Consider the following 23,790-nt stretch of genomic DNA (forward strand, 5'->3'; position numbering starts at 1 on the left):
ATGCATTAACTTGAGGAAACTTATCAATAAAACAAATAATAATAAAAAACGAAAAGATAAACCCCAAGTACTTCAATGATTAGAGATCATTAGAGACGGAGGGAAAACAATATCGAGAGTGCCCAGAACTGAAACATTTACATTTGCATGCTTTTCAACACTAGTTGGTTTTCTAAAACCACCTAATAAGTAACATAATGACTGGACAACTAGATAAGCCGTGATTCGTGTTACCAGCCATCTTTAGTGTATTTCTGGCTTCTAGCACTAACAGGTTGTCTAGTTATGGTTGTCGTATTCCACGTAATAAGTAACAACAATAATAACTGCGTCATTAACTTGATACGATTAGTGTTACCAGTTATCTATAAGTTCATATCTGGCACTAACAGGTAGTTATGTTTTGCGAGCTCTTTAAGTAACATAATAACTGTTTTACTTGATAATGTTCGTGTTGCCAGTGACCTGTTGTATAAATATATTTATAGATAACTGGCAACACGAATCGTGAAAAGCCCTAGTCCCTACCCGGAAGGTCAAGTTCACATTAAGTGCGATTCTGCAATAATCTTGCACTTAAATAAGGTCACACGTAGAGTTTAATCATTATAAATTTCTGGATACATACACATCGAGTAATGGTGGCCGTTCAATGGCTGTAAGTTAATCATGCGAGGCAATTTTCAAATAGAATTCCACATAGCACATACAATCGAGGTGCCACCCAGTAGATAACGTGTTATAAGTGTTATTCAACATATTTAAAAGATATATTTGTAAATTTCTCCCCGAAACCTTATTTACGTCGGTTTATTTAATAGCATCATTATTATTCAAATATATATATATTTGTATGAATGTACATTTAGAAATGGCTGCCACCAAAGCTGGGTCAGTGAGATCAAAATCAAGCAAGGTTGTTGTAGCAGCGATTGATTTTGGTCCGACATTTTCTGGATATGCCTTTGCATGCCAACATGAGGTTGAGACAGACCCACCGAAGATAAGTGCAAATACCAGATGGATCGGTAGTCAGATTGACTCACTGAAAACGCCGACTGTTTTGTTGCTTGGTCCCAAACAAAACTTTGAGGCTTTTGGTTTTGACGCTGAAGACAAATATGCTGAACTTGTCGATGAAAATGAGAACGAGGGATACTACTACTTCCGGAGGTTTAAGATGCAACTGTACAACTCCACAGTAAGTATATAATTTCAAAAGGTAAAATGTAGTAATTGATTTTATCCTATTTGATGACATTCTTCTTTGCTATCGTTGCACTACGGAATAGTTCATATATAGGGTGTCGTGAACAATATATCCACAATTTCTAGAACATTGAACGTGACACAATGATAGAAGATGAGCTGGGGAAAAAAAATGAATGCAATAAGAGTGTTCAGCATTTGCATCAAATACCTCATGGAGCACTTCATGAAGACCATTAACAATAGGTACTGTAGTTAGTTGCTGCAAAGTGTTGAACTTGTTAGTATTTTTGTTTTTATTTACTAAAAAACAGTCAAATTAGCATAATCTTGGTCGTGATAGCAAAGTCTTACAAATATGTTAAAGAAAAACCATCATAGATATGTTTAACTTGAAATTCATTTTTTCACATTACTAAAATAAACTGGCTATATTAAAAGCGTAATTGAACATGGTCAATATATATATTTAAAGATATACTTGTTTGAATACGTGTAAAACACCATACGAATATTTGTAATGCTTTGGGTTTAACTACTTTTGTCAGGATGCCTGAAATAAATGAGGAAGAACACATCGACTGGGTACTGACTGTACCAGCTATATGGAATGACAGTTCGAAACAGTTCATGAGAGAGGCCGCCGAAATGGTAAATGTTTGAGTATTATTCAGAGAAAGCATTCATCTGAAGGAAAATGTTCATGTATCTGTATTATTACCTTGAGTAATCATGTGCATATGTGAAATTTATTCCAAATATAAAAGTAATATAGAACACGTATTTAACGTATTTTGACTTGCTTATTACAATACTTCAGGCTGGCATCAAGAAAGACTCATTAACCATTGCACTTGAGCCGGAAGCTGCCTCTTTATTTTGCATGCATCTTCCTATCGAGAAGCCAAACATGACCGGAGCTTTGTCCAAGTCCCAAATGTCACCTTTCTCTACTGGTCAACGCTATATGGTGGTCGACGTTGGAGGTAGGTGTTGCATTTTTTCTGTTTAAGTGTGAGCGTTGTTCATAGATATTAACTTGTAATATCGAACGTTTTAATTATTTTGTCAAAAATATAAAGCGATAAATACAGCACGATTTGTCTACTGAGATTGTCGCTGTAGTTCCTCTGGGAGTATATCTGATCATAAAGATTTATGATTTACTGATTTACCTGGCTATGTTAACGCTACTATTGCACTGAGAAGAAAAGTCGATTGAGATCGCTGTTAGCCTGAGAAGCTCCGAAGTTGGCAATAAATAATACGTGTCGTTTCTAGGTGTTACAGTGGATATCAACGTTATCGAGTTGGCGGGAGAAGGGCAACTGAAGGTGCTTAACATGACCAGTGGCGGGGCTTGGGGAGGAACTCGTGTTGACGAAGCATTCGAAGATTTTATGAGAAAACTTGTTGGTACGTAATTGAATAAAGATACTTTTTGTGCGCATGAATTTAGTTGTCATAATTTTAATTAAATTGCTATATGTATTGATTTCAAGAAACAGGATTTTGTTTGGTTGTATTTCTTGTTTCTGTTTTTATCCAACTTAATTAGGCGTTAACCTTACAGATGAGCCAAGCGCGGCAACGCCTCAAAATTAAATATTTTAAAGTATAATTGCATGCATTTTATTCTGACATCAAATGTAAAGTTACTCGAAGATTATTTCACCCATTTAATCATAGAAAAACAAGGCTATCGTTGGAAACGGTGTATATTCCCCGACAAGGTACTTATCTCAGAAACTCTTTGAACGAATTATTGCGCGTCATGACATCAGCAAAAACGAAATGCACAAAACAGTTTGTTTAAAGATAAATGTAATGAAATTTGAAAGTAAAAAAGTTTGGAAGATATTAAAATTTTGATCTATCACCAGTCATCATATAATAAACATTTTTATTCAACCATTTCATGAAATATGTAAGAAAGCGAACCTTACTAACATTTTTTTTTCTTGAGGAAATTAAAAAAATATAAACTGGTATTTGTAAAATACGATGACGAGTGTCAGATTCCTTTAATCACATGTTGTTGTTGTTTTTTCAGTAAAAAGTAGCTCTATTGACGAGCCGAATACCAAAATGCAATGCCATTTTCCGCGCTACATGCAGTGCAGAAATGTAGTTCCCGGAATAATTTAAAACCACACATTCATCCGATCGTTATAATTCTGTTTATAAGTAGAATGCATAATAAGACGATATCTAGTAAGAATAACAACAAGAACCCTTTACTTTTATCGATATTTGCTTTCTTTTAGAATGTTAAGTCACATTCATGATGATATTTCCTGTTAAAGCACATTATCGAACATCTTTAAAAAATGTTGTGTTTTTTTAGGAAATAAAGACAAAACAGAACATTAACCTCTTATGATTTAAAAGAATGTTTTGACTGTATTAAAAAACTTTTCATTATCAATACAAAATGAAATATAAATGTATAACTTGCTTAAATATTGCCAATCAAACAATTATTTTGCCAATTAATTTGCTTACAAAGATGCGGAGTGATATATTTTCAGTTGAAATAGATCATTGTCTTAATTAAACCGGAAACAATGTATAGCATGTGATAGAAAGAATAAAACATGTGGTTCTGGACGAGTGGAAATATTCTACCCTCAGCATACCTCGATTCCGGCGTTCGCAACGGTAACACCATTCGGAACTCCACGACCATTTTTATCGAAAACAACCTCGGATGTATGCCGGTACATCAGTAGTCGTAGTTCGTTAAATTTTGAATTATATCATTAATTAAATGTAGTAGTTAAGCTTATATTTTATCTAAGTTTAAATTGATTGCAAGTTAAGTGTATTATTGCAAACATAGTAAAGATTACCAAGAATTAAGTCATTACCTTTAACTGCAAAATTAAATTACTACGCGAACTACTTGCAGCGGACTTTAACATACCAATTCTGAGTATGTTAACCGTCCAAATACACCCGAGGTTGTTTTCGATATAAATGGCCGAGGAGTTCCGAATGCGGTTACACATGAACTATACATATAATCTCTATTCAAGGAATTTCAATCCCAATGTTTTTATTCCAGGAAAGCAAGTTTTTAACGAGTTCAAGAAGACACGTGTTGAAGATTTTGTTGACCTACAAAGGCAATTCGAGAGAAAGAAACGTAACATAAAACACGACAAAAAGGGGATTGAAGCGTTTCGAATTCCGGTTGAATTGACAAAAATATATGAAAGAATGACAAAGAAAGAAATGAGAGAGACGGTAGAGCAATTTAAAGGCAATTTGGCTTTGACTGGTGATAAATTGCGTGTAGATTGCGATATCGTGCGAGAATGGTTTAAAGACACCTGTGACAATACAGTTAAAAATGTACGGGATCTATTCCGACAACCTGCAATGCTCAGTTGCGAGACCATACTTCTTGTTGGTGGATTTGCGGAGTCATCGGTGCTACAACAAGCTTTTCGAGATAATTTTCCCGACAAGCGGCTCATCGTGCCTGAAGAAGCTGGAATTGCAGTGCTCAAGGGCGCCGTTCTGTTTGGCCATCTCAAACCATATCTTAGCACTGTGTACTGTTCCTCAGATTGTTATTCTGAAGGTAAGTTTAATTTAAACAAAAATGCATTTGTCATTGAATATATACGACGTATTATAATGCATTGATTTGGTGTCTGGTAGGCTTTTATAAGTTAACATGAGTCCATTTTTATGAGTCCTTCGATATTATTGCAATGATTTGACCTCATATATAGATACGGTACCTGCGCAAACAACAGCGTATATAAATACACACAGCGGTTAATTCCCATTGACGTACCATACACTTATAGAAGGTAGCAATTTGACATAAACAATATATTCACTCAGAAAATGCATGCTCCAGGCTTTTAATATTTGGGTATTCACCAAAAGTGTTAAAATAATGATCCTGTGGTCAAAGATAATTCTTATATAGAGAAATCTTTGAAAACATTTTCTTAAACCGCATTCACCTCTTGATATTTGGTATGTAGCCTAATGTAGTGGTTAGTAACTACCTACATCTATCGCAACCAATAACTTTCTAAGCAACCAATGACCTCCTCAGCAACCTTTAACTTTCATATCAACATCTTACTTACTTAGAACATATGCTTTTCTAAGCGACAATGACGTTCTTGAAAACACTTACCTTTTTAGCATTTAATGACATCCTTAGCGACAAATGATTTTATCATCAGCATACTACACTAGCGATAACATTCTTCCTTAGCAACCAATGACTTTCTTAGTAACCACTTACTTCCTGAGCAAACACTTACATCATTACCAACCAACTACCTCCTTAACAATCAATTACTACCTTTTCAATTACCGTCATCTATAGCAAACAATGACTTCATTAGACACCAATTACTGCCTGGGATACCACTTACTTTCTTGTTCAACATTTTACGTCATTAGAGGCGGTAATCGTGAGGTACATTGTTTTGATACCAGGCCCTAAAAATGTCAGCGCCTAATGAGACTGGATGCAATTTTGTTCCCTTTCTTTCCATTAATAAACAATTAAAATTCCTAACATTGACCATGCTCCAGCGCCCAATTTTTTCTGCAATTTGGTACTTAAGTTCATCAATTACTTGTTGGGATTGTTGTTCGATTTAAGAAAGATACACATAGAACATATACAATTGTGAATTGATTGGTTCGGATAATATTTCGTTGATGCTTGGTTCACAAAATAATTATAGCATCATTTCATCAAGTTACGTACGTTACTGTTGAAACATAACTTAGGGGATATCTATTGGTATACACACATTTTTATGAATAGTTCTGTTACGAAATAGGGTATAATAAGACGAAATTTGATCACAAAAAATGGACTGTTCCTCAGTTTCCGCAGCACATTTCGCTTCGCTTCAAAACTTGTGACACACATTCCGAGGAAACTACAAAACTGTTCGGCATAACGAAGGTACCGATTTACAGCGAAAATCCGGCGCTGAGACATGAGCAATGTTTGGAAATTTATTTGTTGGAGATATACAAAATTACATACCGTTTCACTGGGCGCTAACATGTTTTAGTGCCTGGTATCAAAACAATGTACCACGTGATTACCGCATCTGTTCCTTAGCAACCATTGACATATAGAGCAACAGTCGGCTTCCTTAGCCATCACAGTAATCTTTAGCAATGACAGCTATGGGAACAACTAGCTGACCATTAATATCATGACTTTGCTAGCAATACTCTCGGTTTCCCTTAAAATCGACTAACCTCTTAATCAGCCATCCATTGATCAGCAACTACTAAATTCCTCAGCAAGAAACATTTTTTAGCAATCACTGACTCGTTGGTCACTTCAATCATGTAATAGGTTCAGGGTTATTTTGTTGATATTGTTTTGGTGTATGCGTAGGCCAAACTCATTCGTGCGAAATCGCCGTTTCTTGCAAAATAATTAAAATAGGCCGGGTATAAATGGCGAACTCGATCATATCGTTTGCCGGCCCCGATTCGTCTTATCTTTTATTTTCGCCATTTAATACGGCAAGAGTGAGGTTGAATACTCAAATAAATTTTAACCTACATCCCAGGGTCAACATTTATCACATTAAATAATTTCGCAACATTTATAACATAAAATAAAGATGTTTTGATACATGCAGATGAAGTCTGTCGTTGTAGTTTAAGTGTCTGGAAGGCCTTGACATTGTGCCTCTAAACACTGTCTTCATTATATGGTTTGCTACTCGGCATATCCGTATCCTTGACATTGCACTGACGCTGAACAACGCCGTTGTAGTAAATAAAGTGAAGTATGATAATGCACCAGTCAATTGTAACCACGGTCCCATAGGTCCGGGGGAAAATGGGGATCTTGACTATCGGTCCTTCCAATCCTATCCCCCGGTATACCCCCGGACCCGGGGGGGGGGGGGCGTTAGGGCGGCGTGGTTACAATTGACTGGTACGTAAAGAAAACTTAATTTACTGACATTGGCAACAAGATGACATGTTTGCTAACTCTTTAACCGTAATTTAAGGGGAACAATAAGAGTTGATTCAGAACATTTTAATGCATTATGTTATGTTTTACTTATTCTACCCAATGATCAAAACAAAAATCCATATGATTTGTGTTCAGATGCAAAATTAAAGCATTTATAAATGTTTTTGTTTTTCGACTACGATTTCCGTATTTTAAAACTCGCCAAAATTTCGCTGATAATTGATTTATCTGTACACAAATCATATGCCTTGTTTGTTTTATTCATTAGAGTATATTGAATTAAACATGACAATACATTAAATCATAAATATGTAAATAAACAGTCATGAACTTTGCCTGAAGCTTGCGATAAAAAAGTTTTTTTCTTAATTCTGCCGAATTCCAGCTAAGGAAAAGAGAACGAAACCAGTTCAAACGATTATTGTTGCTGCAATAGACTTTGGATCGACATTCTCAGGATACGCTTTTGCAGTTAGAGATGATCTGAAAACAGTCAGTGAGAATCCAAAAATCAGCACAGGGACGGGTTTTGTTGGTGGAAAACTGATTTCCCATAAAATGCCCACAGTGCTTTTGCTTAACCCGGACAAATCCTTTGCGGCGTTTGGTTATGCAGCGGAGGAAAAGTACAGTACATTGTTTGAAGATGACAGAGCGGGCGAAGGATCAGGCGACATATCTTACTACTACTTCCGGCGCTTGAAGATGCGACTGTATAACTCCGACAGGCCTATGGTGTTTTTAAAATGTGGCTGTTTATATGTGTGTATGTTGATAGAAAGAGTAGAACCATTGTATATTATTCTTTTATATGTCAAAAAGCATATTAGCTTATTTATGCAATAATACCAAGTTATTGTTAATGTTGACCTAATTTTAAATATATATCGATTTACAAAATCTACGAAATGACATAAGGTATAATATTAACTATGGCTATACCAATTTAACATAAAAACGAATTGATAAGTATACAGCTTCTCATATATATACTTATACTTGTACTTTAGTCCGAAATAAAATGTCGATGGAATGAAAACAACATCCTGCTTTATTTAGATTTGACGCCAATCATTTCTATCCCACACTTTTTGACAAAAGTTTGATTCTAACAGTATGCTACTTGCAAACAAGGTATTAAGGCGTTTTGTAGCATGTCATGCATTTACATATGGCTGCTTGCATTTACAGACGTTGAGCAAAGATGTTGAAATTCAGGACGAGCATGGGAAGAGAATGAAGGCAATTGATGTCTTCAGCATATGCATCAAATATTTAGCAGAGGAGTTTAAGCAGCTGGGAAGAAACAGGTAAAAGTGATAGTTGTTAAATATGCTCAGGAAAGCTATGAAATGTAATCTTTAAAAGTTATATATTTGTATATGTTTACTTACCGTGATGCATAATTATCTCCTAGTGGTATGCAAAATGACACTTTTGAGAATTTGCCACAGGTTCATGTTAATTAATGGTAACAGTTTTAGTGTCATTACAGTATTTCTACGTCAATTGATTGCATTGCTGATTCATTCCAGCCAACCAGATTTGACCGAAGACGATGTCCATTGGGTACTGACAGTTCCTGCCATTTGGTCCGACAGTTCAAAGCAGTTCATGCGAGTCGCAGCTGAGCTAGTATGCACGTTTAGTAACAATCTTGTTTTCAGTTGACTTATTTTCTATTATTCTTTCTTTCAAATGTCACATTGAATGACTTTATTTTATATTGCTTAGGGATCATTAAATACGAATCTTACTTAAGTATGTGCTCTGATTGGGTCGTTGACAGAGTGACAAATTTCATTATTTTCCATAATTTATTGTTTAAGTCAATTTCATATTTATGATTAAGCTTTTGCAGAAACGCCAGTTCAGAATATATTTTACAAATATAGGCTGGGCTAGATGGAAATCGCCTTACAATAGCTCTTGAACCAGAGGCAGCATCGCTGTTTTGTATGCGTGTGCCGATCAAGAGCCAAGTAGGGGCGTCCACAACAGTGTCACAGTTCCAAGAAGGGACCAAATACATGGTAGTTGACGCAGGTGGTAGGTTTATTGGTATAGAATATATTGGGAAATGTCTGCAAATTATTTTTAATGAAATAGTAAATACTACATATAATAAACATAATATATAAACGTTTTCAAAACCAATAGATTTGAATATCGATTTTGTTAAAATTTTATAAGTGATATTTGATATAGACAACGAATCTGTGTAGAATAAAAATATTTAAAACATGTGGAAAGGAAAAAAACACACTTACATTACCAAATAGTGATACAGTTGGAAGATAAGCGCTCGAAGAGTAAGTTTAATTCATTGTCAATCAAACGACAAATAATCAAGATTGATGTTAACACGTTTGTTGTCATTGTCTGTCTGGACTTTAGTCTTTAATTGTGTAATTAAACATAATCATGGGACTACTATAGAGCATGACCTTCTGTCCATATTTTAATCTGTAAATGTTTAGTATTTGCTAATGAAATTACTCTTTCAAAGACTCATATTTAGATTCACAAAAGGCATGTAAACAGACCTTAATTCTATTTTCAGTAACTTGTTTTCTAATATAGCGTACTAAATGAACGAATTTACGTTTTGTTAGCCATGATGGTTCGTTTATCTACAAAATGTCATTTATTATCACTGTTCGACTTTCAGTATCACCGTTTGCCATTTGAAATAACTTTCCGTGGCTGCGCCTCCAATGTAAATGGTGAAAACTCATCAATTGCTTTATTTAAGGTTTCATTTACAGGGGGCACTATAGATGTTATCGTGCACGAGATGGTTGGCGACAAAAAGCTGAAGGAACTGATGTCGGCCAGCGGAGGGCCATGGGGTGGTACAATGGTTGACAATGAATTTGATGCTTTCATGGAGACAATATTCGGTATGTATAGGCACATTGCATTAACCGTAAAGGACATAACCTAAGTATGAATACAAACGATATATCATGGCATTTCTTCCGTGGTAACTGTTTTGCATTGTAGATTTTCCACCGCTTATTAAATCTTATTTACTCAAATAAAAACGTTGAACGGAGGTATGTATTTATGTATCGGCCAGGTACTGTCTGGGAATGACCTTTATTCATAACAGCGGGTGTCGATGTAAACATTCACATGTAAAAAAAGAGAATTGATATGATAGTGTACGTGTTTCGTCTAGAAACACATGCATATGGTCCCTTATGCAAAAACAAAGAGCATAATCATATATATTCAACGATGAAACAGTCATCTAAGAAAAGTAAAAAATGTTACCTTGAAAACAACAACATTTGAATGAAAATCTAGCAATTAATTTATATTGGTCTTAAGTCACAGATTTGTTCAGGGGATTTGTTTAGTAATCAAGTTATATATTTATTTATTGTTTATTGATTTTGAAAACGTACGGCCCATTTAGTAGTTGATTGTTTGTTCTTTTTGCTAGTTTTTAAGTAACCAAAGTATTCATTAAGTTTATTTTGCAGGAAAAGACTTCTATGATCGGTTTAAAAACAAATGTGTAGGCGATTACATTTATCTTCATGGAGAGCTTGAAATGAAAAAAAGGAACGTAAAATCAACCGGTGATAGAAAAGAAACCTTCTCATTGCCATTTGCTTTGCTCGAGTTGATGGACAAGAAAATGGCTACGTTAGTTGACCAACGGCTGCAAATGTACAACGGCGATGTTTCTTTAATGAAAGGAAAACTTAGGATTGCTAGCAAGATAATGAGAGGATGGTTCAAAGAATCCTGTTTTAAGATTACACAGCACTTAAAGAGTATTTAGCAACAAAAAGTATGCGCTGGAACAAACACCATTTTGTTGGTGGGTGGATATGCCGAGTCCCCAATGTTGCAAAATGAAATCAAAGATGCATTTAAAGATAAGACAGTCATAATCCCGGATGAAGCCGGCTTGGCTGTATTAAAAGGCGCGGTTCTGTTTGGAAACGACCCTCTGGTTGTAGTATCAAGAATTGCCAGGTGTTCCTATGGCATTCGCGTCTTCCGCGATTTTGACCCAAAGATACATGCACAGGAAAAGAAAACAGTCATTGGAGGAAAACTTAAATGCAAGGATATCTTCGCAAAACATGTTCAAAGAGGTGACGAGCTTACCGTTGGACAGGCACAGTTGCACCAACGGTACTCTAAATTAGAAGCTGACCAGATCTCGTTTGTCCTGGATATATATACATCCACCAATGCCGATCCAAGATTCGTTGATGATAAGGATTGTACGTACCTTGGATGCCTCGAGATAGAAGTTCCCCCAGAGGACAGCAAAGAAAATGGTATCAAAGTTAACATGACGTTTGGGGGAACAGAACTGGAGGTTGAAGCCAAAGATGAAAAATATGGAAAAACGAAAAAAGCTACCTTTGATTTTTTGGTAGACAACCTTAACCTACAGTCAAATATTGCATTGTAACCCATGTCTTTGATAAGACAGCGCCATATGAGAGCTCCAACTGCATTTGATATTGCCAAAGTCAATCTTAAAGTTTAATCATCTTTAGAAAAGGTTAATCATTTAGAATTTTTGAAAATTATTTTTCACAAAATATATGGATTCGAAGGAGTTTGGGTGATAACATAATTAAAATCGAAGTAAATGACATAAATAATGTCTAATGAACATCGACATATATGCATCCTTGAATTATAAAAATTGTTACACCTCGCTCATACATTAAAAGAGAAGGTTGTTTAATAGTTGAAATGTACTTTCATTTGATTGATTATACAGCTAAGTACTTGCAACATTGAAAGAGAGTGTCGAAGAGTTATGATTTATAATTTATCCAATGTTGGCCTTTTTCCATTAATTGCTCGTCCTTTGCCATAAAACTGCAGCCGTCTTCGATGTGTTGACCGCTATACTGACAAGATGTAATACACAGAAAAGTGCTGATGAAAGAGAAAAAAGAAATTAGAAGACGACTGACAACATAATTGTTTACTAACATTGTTTAATGGTTGCAACGTACTTTCATGTGATTGTTTTACCTGGTGTATAAGATCTTGTTTTGCTATGGTCATGACCTATTTTCAATCAGCGTTGCGTGATTTTATCAGCTTATTTTTTATAATTAACCAGTTATTTTAAACATCTTTGTGTTGTTTTAGTATTTCTATGTTACAGTCCGCTTTTTTATCTACATAGCAGTCGTTTCATGTATTAAGATTATAATATCTCTGTTTAACACATTGTGGTTGTACACGCATGTTACTGAAAATATACATTGTCTTAACATATACAAAAGACAGTTACAATCTGTCACAAATGACATAAGATTTACTATAACGGTGATTATATTGTTTAAGATACTGAAATGTAACACCACTTCAGGTGGTCGTTTTTACGTGTTTGTGTTGTTTCAGTCCAAGAGCTGGAAATGTTTTATATTGAAAACCAATATTTTTACTTCTTATGCCCTTTATATGTATGCACGTGTTTATAATGTTTATATATGTATGAACACTAATGACATGTGTACAATGTGACTTTTCGTAGCAATTACACATTTATTTTAAGCCCTTATGAGCTACAAGCGAAACCGGTAGGCTTATTAAAGAAAGGAATACCTATGTGATGTTACTTTTTTATTTGATTTTATATGCATGTGTTTATACATATATATATGAAAATCAGATGTCAGTAATTTAATTTAGCTCTATCCTTATGTTTAATATATTTTTCAATACAAATTGTTTGTCATCTTATCAAAACTATTCTTGTTTTCTTGGATTTTATATATTTATAGTGTGCCGCAGCTAGGAATATGTTTATTGAGTGCTTAAGCGTTGTAGGAAGCTAACATGTATCATTCATTGTAAGAATGGTAGCAGTAAATAATCAGTTTCATTTCTTTAATAATTTGACATGGATATGCAAGATTCCGTGAGCCTGTTTTTGGTTTTGAATGTCTTGCAGATGCGAGGTCTCCGAGCGAAAATATATTCGGTCAGTAAGTGAGGTGCGAGTGGAAATACATGAATGCATGTTTGGTTTTGTGTTAATAATCGGAAAACGTACCAATGTTTAGTAAGTAATATTTTTGTTACAATTTTGCTTTTTATAAGTGAAGTTAATTAACATTAATCAATGAAAGTTTAGCAAGGGCACTTTTGATGGATAAACAACTTCAGAGCATTTTTTGTAACTTTAAGTATTTTTGAATGTCGTGAAAATATTTTGTGAGCCTCTATTTGTTATGTTAATTGCATTGTTTTGATTGTTATTGTGTATATGATGTATGTGTCTTGATTATTGTGTTTGGGTTATTTCAGACAACCGTTCCTTTACGTTCTTTTGCGTACAATTGCGTTACGTTGTTTTCGATTACGTTCTGTTGACTTTTTGACTGTATGATTGTATGGAATAAATGCGAGCGAGTATATTAAAACGAGTTCCGGTTTATTATGTAAACAGAAGCTTCCGCGGTTTAGTGACTTGAAACCGCGATAGTTAAGGTTATTATGCAGCACATTACTTTTCCCGCTAACTAGTACAGTTAGATAGAAATAACGTGTACTATACAATCCATAATTATATGGTGCGACTTCTACGTATATGGCGCGACTTCGTAATAGTGTGAGTTTATGTTAGTACGACTTCTCTTGTAATCCTTAACCAAGGATAAAGCTAGTTGTTGAACAATCACAAATCACAAATTTTGAGGCTACCAGATATTAAAGTTTCGTTTTCTAACTTTTTTATTATTTCGACTCAAATTAGGTTAGTTTACAAGTTGTTTTATGTTTATATGTACGCGCGTATAGTCAGTGTTTAAAGCAGCTTTAATCTAACTTCGCTTTTTTGTTACCTAATTTGCATAATTCATTGAGAAACTGATTTTGGTACTTTTATCTGGCTATGTTGACCATCGAAATAAAAATAAATTAATTTTATGTGGACTCATTTCATACCACCAAACAACCTCTTCCTTTTCGACATTTTATTGAAAACACAATTATCCTTCATAAATACATTGCGATTTTATACTTTGCATTAGCATTCTCCTTTTTATTCATTACATCCATTATTTTCAAACACAATGGTTTTGTATAACTTCTTGGTTTCACCGCTTTTTGCCTTTTTTTCAAAAACTTATTAAACAGTTACTGTACATGAACCAATTATGGTTAGTATTTAGAAATGTAAAATATCGTTAAATCAATAATGTAAGCTTCCTTTCATCGCAGATATCTAGCAGACGCTACGAATGTGAGAGCATCAAATTTAGTAAATTTATGCTCGTCCATGTATTTTGGTGTTGTTGTATTAGGACGTCGTGTTTTCAAGTGCCTTAAACAGCTTTTATGTACCATTGATATTGATAAATGTTTTGACGAATAAGTGATAGCTTTAACACCAGTGAATTCCTCTGTTCAGCTCACCAATCTAAGGAAGTAATTAAACGTTTATTAAAAAGAAACTGCTTGAAAGTTATGTTCACTGTGTTGTTTTGCGTTTGTCTATGGTAGCTTTTCGATATTTTGGTTTTGGCCTTGTGCGATTTAGCAAGATCACAGTACACGGTTAGTCGCAGATTTCCAGATTGACCTAAACTCAGTTGTTTCTTTTGTGTATGAATAACAATTGTTAAACTGATCAAGTCAAGTTTTTTTTTTCTAGTTTGTCTTTCCATTTCGATTCGCCACAAGACACGGATACTTAATAAGTATGCAACTTGTTTTTTTTAAATGTGTGGTGTGCTTTTATCTGAATATAATTATATAAATATACATTTATTCCACACATGTTGAATGTCTGTCTACAATATTGTATGATTTAAACATAAACCGCGTAGACACCTCAAGAAAAACATCGTTTCACATTTTTTTCTGATTGTATACCACGGTAGCATACGCAAAAGAAAAAGCACGTTTGTCGTCGAATAAATTGCGTTCCTGAACAGTTATTAGTTATGATTTTAATATACGTCAAATGTATGCAATAATAGAAATACTATGCAATTGGGTTGATCTGTGTGATTTGATAACTCGTTACTTTGGTCTTATGCGTTATGGACTTTAACAGCCCAACAAATCAACGTTATATCCACAATGTCACTTTATTTCCATAAAGATTAATTGTCACCATCAAGGACGTGGTTAAAAGAAAGGAAATCGCAAAAGTGTGTTGAAAACCTGTTGGTACATGTTTAAGCTAAATACAATGTCACATGGTCCTTTAAACTTCATAATTCATTGCATTAAACTTACATGTAAACATATTATTGAATAAATTGTATGCTTCATGATTTTTCTACATGGTTTCGTAAAAGCAAGCCAAAATATACATGTATCCGTTGTGCACTTTTAACCATGCATATGGGCGCTGTTTCATGAAGAAAAACCATGAACTTAAGGGTGAAAAATCACGTGAAAGGCATGCTCACATGGGTAACCACGAGTCACAACCGATGTAACCATGACCTTTGACCTACTATCCTCAAAATCGATAGAGGGCATCTGCTAGCCATGACAAATCCCCCTGCTAAGTTTGACGACCGTAATACCATGCATATTACCCTTATCAATCTGACAAGCTTTTTAGGGTCAAAGTCACAACAGTGACGTTCGACATACCTCAAAATCAAAAATGACCAATTTTCTTTACCAATCTTGAGGACATAAGGCCAAAGCGTATCCTTGTTATTAGTGGGACAAAAATCTATAATTTCTAAAACTACAGTGAGAGCTTCATCCAAAGTATCCAAGGTATGTAAATGAATGTTGTTTTATCTTCATTATTTACAGGTTTATTGATCGGGAGTGTGTTTGATATTTTTATCCTTTAGCAATACATTGATAACAGCATGCGATACTTATAAATCAGCCAATTACACAACAACGAATCTCACAAAGCCGTTAGTATTGCTACTAAACATTGAAGTCTTCGAAGACGATATTTGAGTAAATATTAACATTGCTGAAGGGTTCCAGCTGTCAGTTTCTTAAGTCTAAGAATGTGTCATACTTTATTGTGTACTGAAAGAGTGTATCACCATGAGCGAGTCCCTTTAACCATCTCTATCTCTAATGAACTATGTTGTCAAATTTTCATACTTTGACAACTAAAGCGAGATGGATTATCAATACACATCCCAGGGAAGTCTCTAAATACCACGATTAATCTGATGGTCAAGATGATTTAATGGTTGTTTTACAAAAGCTTTAGTCAAGATTTTATCAAGGTACATTAATTGGTTTATACTGTCACTATATACATGGTGATGTGTTAAGTCCGTTCTGGTTTTAGTTGAAAACAAAAAGGAAAACCAAACCAGTGGAAGGCATGTTTATTAAAATCAATTGACCCCCATTCCTCATGATTACATAAATTGCATATTTCTTACATACATGTACAGATAACACATTAAGAAATACAAAGAGGAATTTTGTTCATTGTGGTCTACTCGGATGTCTGTTGATACTCTTTAATCTATTGTTGACGGGATATTGCTGTCTAGATACGTTATAGGATCTGTTGTTGACGGGTTTATTTCTGTCTCTAAACGTTATAGAATATATTGTTGACGGGATATTGCTGTCTAGATACGTTATAGGATCTGTTGTTGACGGGTTTATTTCTGTCTCTAAACGTTATAGAATATATTGTTGTCGGGTATATTGCCGTCTTGTTACGTTATAGGATCTGTTGTTGACGGGTTTATTTCTGTCTCTAAACGTTATAGAATATATTGTTGACGGGATATTGCCGTCTTGTTACGTTATAGGATCTGTTGTTGACGGGTTTATTTCTGTCTCTAAACGTTATAGAATATATTGTTGTCGGGTATATTGCCGTCTTGTTACGTTATAGGATTTGTTGTTGACGGGTTTATTTCTGTCTCTAAACGTTATAGAATATATTGTTGTCGGGTATATTGCCGTCTTGTTACGTTATAGGATTTGTTGTTGACGGGTTTATTTCTGTCTCTAAACGTTATATAATATATTGTTGTCGGGTATATTGCCGTCTTGTTACGTTATAGGATTTGTTGTTGACGGGTTATTTCTGACTTGATATGTTATATAATATATTGTTGACGGGATATTGCTCTCTTGATACGTTATAAAATCTATTGCTGACGGGTTATTTCTGACTTGATATGTTATAGAATCTATTGTTGACGGGTTTGTTCCTTTTTTATACGTTATAGAATCTATTGCTGACGGTTTTATTTCTGTCTTTATACGTTGTAGAATATATTGTTGTCGGTTATGTTGTTGTCTTGAAACGTTATAGGATTGCTTGTTGACGGTTATATTACTGTCTAAATACTTTATAGGATCTCTTGTTTACGGGTATATTCCTGTCTTTATACCTTATAGAATCTATTGTCGATGGGTTTATTTCTGTCTTTATCCGTAATATAATATATTGTTGTCAGTTATGTTGGTGTCTTGAAACGTTATGTATTTCTTGGTGACGGTTATATAACTGTCTAAATACTTGATAGGAACTCTTGTTGACGGGTATGTTTCTATCTCAAGACGGGTATATTGCTGTAAAGATAGTATAAAGGATATAGTGTTGACGAGTATACTATAAAGGTGCCATTGTTGACGGGTATGTTGCTGTTTAGATACTTTTCAGAATCTATTGTTGACCAGTATATTGCTGTCTAGATTCTTTATGATATCATGTTTTCGGGTATATTGATGTCTAAATACTTTACAGAATCTACAGTTGAAGGGTATATTGCTGTCTAGATACATTATTAGATCTGGTGTTGACGGATATGTTGCCGTCTGAATACTTTAGAATCTTTTGTTGAGGGGCATATTGCTGTTAAGATACCGTGTAGGTTCTATTGTTGACGGGTATGTTGCTGTCTAGATACTTTAGGATGTATTGCTTTCGGGTAAATTGATGTTGAAATATTACAAAGAATATATAGTTGAAGGGTATAGTGCTTCTAGATACTGTACAGAATCTATTAATGACGAGTATATATATATATTGCTTTCTAGATTCTTTAGGATATATTGTTGTCGGGTATATTGATGTCTTAATACTTTACAGCGTCTATAGTTGAAGGGCATATTGCTGTCCAGATACTACACAGGATCTATTGTTGATGGGTATATTGCTGTCTGGAAACTATTCAGAATCTATTGTTGACGGGAATATTGCTGTCTAGATACTATACAGGCACTATTGTTGACGGGTATATTACTGTCTTGAAACTATACAGAATCTATTATTGACGTGTATATTGCTGTCTACATACCAAACATGATCTTTTGTTGACGGGCATATTGCTGCCCGAATATTATACAGCATCTATTGTTGACGAGCATACTGGTGTCTTGATACTATACAATATCTTTTGTTGACTGGTATATTGCTGTCTGAATACTATACAGAATATATTATTGACGGGCATATTGCTGTCTAGATACTATACATTATCTTTTGTTGACCTGCATATTGCTGTCCGAATACTTTACAGGATCAAGTGTTGACGGACATATTGCTGTCCGGATACTATACATGATCTATTGTTGACGGGCATATTGCTGTCCGGATACTATACAGAATCTATTGTTGACGGGCATATTGCTGTCCTGATACTATACAGAATTTATTGTTGACAGGTATATTGTTGTTTGGAAACTATACAGGTTATATTATTGTCGGGCATACAGCTGTATGGAAATTATAAGGAATCTATTGTTGACAGGTATACTGCTGTCTAGATTCTTTATTTGATCTATTTTTGGCGGGAATATTGCTGTAGGGATATTATACAGGATCTATTGTTGAAGGATATATTGCTGTCTAGATCCTTTGCAGAATCTATTGTTTACGCGCATATTGCTGTCCGAATATTATAGCAACTATTAATTTGACGGGCATATTGCTGTCTGGATACCATATATGGTCTATTGGTGACGGGCATATTGTTGTCCGGGTACTATACGGGATCAATATTTGCCGGGCATATTGCTGTCTGGATACTATACAGGATCTACTGTTGACGGGCATATTGCTGTCTGGATACTAAACGGGATCTACTGCTGATGGGCATTTTGCTGTCTTAATACTTTACGGGATCTATTGTTGACGGGCATAATGCTGACTGTATACTATTCGGGAGCTATTGTTGACGGGCATATTGCTTTCCGGAAACTGTACGGGATCTATTGTTGTCGGGCATATTGCTGTCCGGATACTATACAGAATCTATTGTTGACGGGCATATTGCTGTCCTGATACTATACAGAATTTATTGTTGACAGGTATATTGTTGTTTGGAAACTATACAGGTTATATTATTGTCGGGCATACAGCTGTATGGAAATTATAAGGAATCTATTGTTGACAGGTATACTGCTGTCTAGATTTTTTATTTGATCTATTTTTGGCGGGAATATTGCTGTATGGATATTATACAGGATCTATTGTTGAAGGATATATTGCTGTCTAGATCCTTTGCAGAATCTATTGTTTACGCGCATATTGCTGTCCGAATATTATAGCAACTATTAATTTGACGGGCATATTGCTGTCTGGATACCATACATGGTCTATTGGTGACGGGCATATTGTTGTCCGGGTACTATACGGGATCAATATTTGCCGGGCATATTGCTGTCTGGATACTATACAGGATCTACTGTTGACGGGCATATTGCTGTCTGGATACTAAACGGGATCTATTGCTGATGGGCATTTTGCTGACTGTATACTATTCGGGAGCTATTGTTGACGGGCATATTGCTTTCCGGAAACTGTACGGGATCTATTGTTGTCGGGCATATTGCTGTCCGGATACTATACGGGATCTATTGTTGACGGGTATATTGCAATCTAGATATTAAACACGATTTATTGTTGACGGGCATAATGCTGTCCAGATACCTTTAAGGATTCATTGTTGACGGGCACATTGCTGTCTTGATACTATACAGGATTAACTGTTGACGGGCATATAACTGTCTATATACTATTCAGAATCTATTGTTGACGGGCATATTGCTGTCTAGATATGTCTTGTATACAGGACATTTTGTTTATGGGAATATTGCTGTCTAGATATTAATACTGAGTCAATTGTTGACGGGTACATAACTGTTCGGATACTATATAGGATCTATTGTTGACATGTTGAATGATGACTACAAACTGTGTAAGATTAATATTTGACGGGCATATTGCTGTCGTAATACTATACAGGATCTATTGTTGAAGGGCATATTGCTGTCTATGTATTATTATTATACAGGATCTAAAGTATATGGGAACATTGCTATCCGGATTCTATACAGGATCTATTGTTGACGGGCATATTGCTGTCTAGATACTATTCAGTATCTATTGTTGACGGGCCTATTGCTGTATCGGTACTATTCAGAATCTATTGTTGACGGGCATATTGCTGTCTTGATACTATTCAGTATCTATTGTTGACGGGCATATTGCTGTCTTGATACTATTCAGTATCTATTGTTGACGGGCATATTGCTGTCTTGATACTATTCAGTATCTATTGTTGACGGGCATATTGCTGTCTCGGTACTATTCAGAATCTATTGTTGACGGGCATATTGCTGTCTTGATACTATACAGGATATATTGTTGACGGGCATATTGCTGTCTTGATACTATACAGGATCTATTGTTGACGGGCCTATTGCTGTCTCGGTACTATTCAGAATCTATTGTTGACGGGCATATTGATGTCTAGATACTATTCAGTATCTATTGTTGACGGGCATATTGCTGTCTTGATACTATTCAGTATCTATTGTTGACGGGCATATTGCTGTCTTGATACTATTCAGTATCTATTGTTGACGGGCATATTGCTGTCTCGGTACTATTCAGAATCTATTGTTGACGGGCATATTGCTGCCTAGATATTAATACTGAGTATATTGTTGACGGGTACATTACTGTCCGGATACTATACAGTATCTATTGTTGATGGAAATTTTGCTGTCTAGATAATAATACTGAATCTATTGTTGACGGGTATATTACTGTCCAGATGCTATACAGGATATATTGTTGATGCGTTGAATGCTTACTACGTATAAGAGGTCCGGTTATCTAACAATCGCATGTGAGGCCTGGTGCATCTAAACTTGGCGTGTTAGCGGCCTCAGTCGTCTAATTGTGGCGTGTATAATGGCTCGTTCGTATAACTGTCAACGGTTAGAGGTCTCGGAAAGCTGACAGTTGCGTGTAAGAGGCTTCGGTCATCTAACATTGGTATGTTATAGTATTTATTTCGTCGTAATGAACGCCCTTGCTGTCCAATTATACTGGTGTACGTACTATCAAGCGCGTACTACATTATGCTATCTATGTTTACTTATAAACATGTTACATGCATTCTCCTTTTCGCCATGCGCTCACTTCATAATGTTACGTGTACTGATCAATATGTTAGGTGTAATCGCTATTTCGTAACGTGCACAGTTCATTATGTTATGTGTACCGATCATAGTTTGATTTAAGGTAGCGATTTAACGATGATTCAAGTCGATTATTTACGTCCGCGTTCGGCGATATTCAATCACATGTAAATATATCTATAATTGATTGTCGTTATGTGCCACAAGTGGATGTGAACTAACCCGAGTATGATGTTTTCATATAAACCTCAAAGTGAGATAGGATATATAAGTCTGAATATAAAAACATATTAACAAACTTAGATCTTTTAACCTGCTTTGTACTGGCTAGGTGTTTGCAGACACCAGGGGAAAGAAAAACGTTTATATATTCAAACAGTTCATACCAGAATCTGTATGTGCTATACACATGACTATGATTGATTAAGTAAACATTTCTAATGTACGTTATAATGATTGTGATTGACTGAATTGGTACATCTCTGTTACGATTGATTTGAAGTTGCCAATGAAAAGAAAGCATGTTTTCGTATACTGTTTTAGCCAAATGTTGTCTGGTTTAAAGTGATGTTTTCTATGTTGAAGATTTAGTCAGTTTAAGGTAGATACTTTGGATTTTGATTAAACTTTTATTTTCTCTTGTCAAGAGTTTTGAACAGTTTAAAGAGTATCTTTTCTAAATAAGCGTTTTTATTTTTAGAGTGAATGTCGCAGACTTTGGTACCAAAAATCAAAATCAGGTATCGTCATATCTACTTTATGACATGACATGTTCAACTAATAAATGCGACGGGCTACAAAATGGAACGTACATGTTTAATATAGTAAAAATTAAACGACCACTTAATATAAAAACTTTCATAAGATTGCAACGTTAATGTGATTTGAAAGTAAGTCGAAGAATCTTAAAGCTTGGTCAGAAACCAAGTGAAATAGGCTTTTTTAGATAAATACGCAAACAATGTAAATGTGTTTAATAAAAGACCTTGCCTTACTTTACATACTACGAAAAGTCAATATCGGGTTAAACTTTACACTAGTTTTAAACTTGCTAAATGAAAGCATTTTCATATATCCTAGTACATATTACACATAAATACATGCTATGAAACTAGCTTATTGCATCAATTAAAATAACTTATTTCTGTGTTATGACTGGCACTCATCGGTTACAGTTTGGAGCCAAGTTATTTGGCTTCGATTTTTATTGTGAGTGAACAGAATTGTAAAACAGTCAAATCAGGCTTCTCGCGCCTGCAGCCTTTCAACGCTTTCAGCGCTTTCAGTTCTGATTTAAGAGATCTCCTAATTAAAGACTTCATGGTGCGTTCTTCATTTCGTTATGTGCACACTTTATTATGGTATGTATACCTACCATGTGTCTTCATGGTATGTGTACTAACAAATGTGTTAGGTGTATGCTTCATTAAGTAATGTGTTCCGATCAATTTGTCTTATGAAATTTATATATTGTATTGGGCCTACTTCATAATGTAATATGAACGGACCAATGAATCAGGTGCCCTCGATCATAAGTGCCCCGCAAAAATTTCGGGTCCGGTTCGGTCGTCCGTCCGTCCGTACGTCTATCCGTCTTCATTTACTATGGGTTTATTTTCTTACTTACTACAACATTTGATGATATCAATTTCAAACTGAATACCATTACTCACTATATCACTGTATATCATTATAAGTCAAATAACTCAATCTAAAATATTGTAATAGTTTGTATCTTTTTCATGTTTTATGTTTGTTTTTGTTTTTTTCTTAATAACTTTACTACTATTGAAGATATCCACTTTAATTTGTATACACTAATTAACAGTAACAATGCGCTCCGCAAAGACAAGTCAATATATATTGAACTTAAATAGTATAAGATTAAGTGTCCTTTATAACTAATTATGATTTTAATTTCCCGCCACGGAGTGGAGAAGGGATTAAAGGAATGCACTTCGCCCGTCCGTCAGTCAGTCTGTCTGTCTGTCTGTCCGAACTATTTCGTGTCCGGGCTTTTACTTACTTATGCATTGATTGATAACCATATAACTTGGTACAAATTTTGTGCCGTTGTGCAGTGATCTTTATCCGGGCCCATTCCTTAAAGGTAAAGGTCACACAAGACAATTAAAGGTCAGAGTACACATCTTCGTGCCCGCGCTATACTTACTAATGCATTGATTGAATACTGTGTA

At 35.0% G+C, this 23,790-nt stretch overlaps 1 protein-coding gene and 1 pseudogene across 1 annotated transcript; both read left to right on the top strand.

Annotated features, from left to right (window-relative positions):
- The first annotated feature begins 871 nt into the window (after nt 1–871).
- Nucleotides 872–13,710, top strand: LOC128225718 (heat shock 70 kDa protein 12A-like; annotated as a pseudogene).
- On the top strand, nt 11,061–11,642 carry LOC128225719 (heat shock 70 kDa protein 12B-like). The gene has a single exon (XM_052935626.1). The coding sequence runs from the start codon at nt 11,061–11,063 to the stop codon at nt 11,640–11,642; it is 582 nt and encodes a 193-aa protein (XP_052791586.1).
- Nucleotides 13,711–23,790: the final 10,080 nt, after the last annotated feature.

The sequence above is a fragment of the Mya arenaria genome, chromosome 3 (assembly GCF_026914265.1).
Source record: "Mya arenaria isolate MELC-2E11 chromosome 3, ASM2691426v1".
Lineage (NCBI taxonomy): Eukaryota > Metazoa > Mollusca > Bivalvia > Myida > Myidae > Mya > Mya arenaria.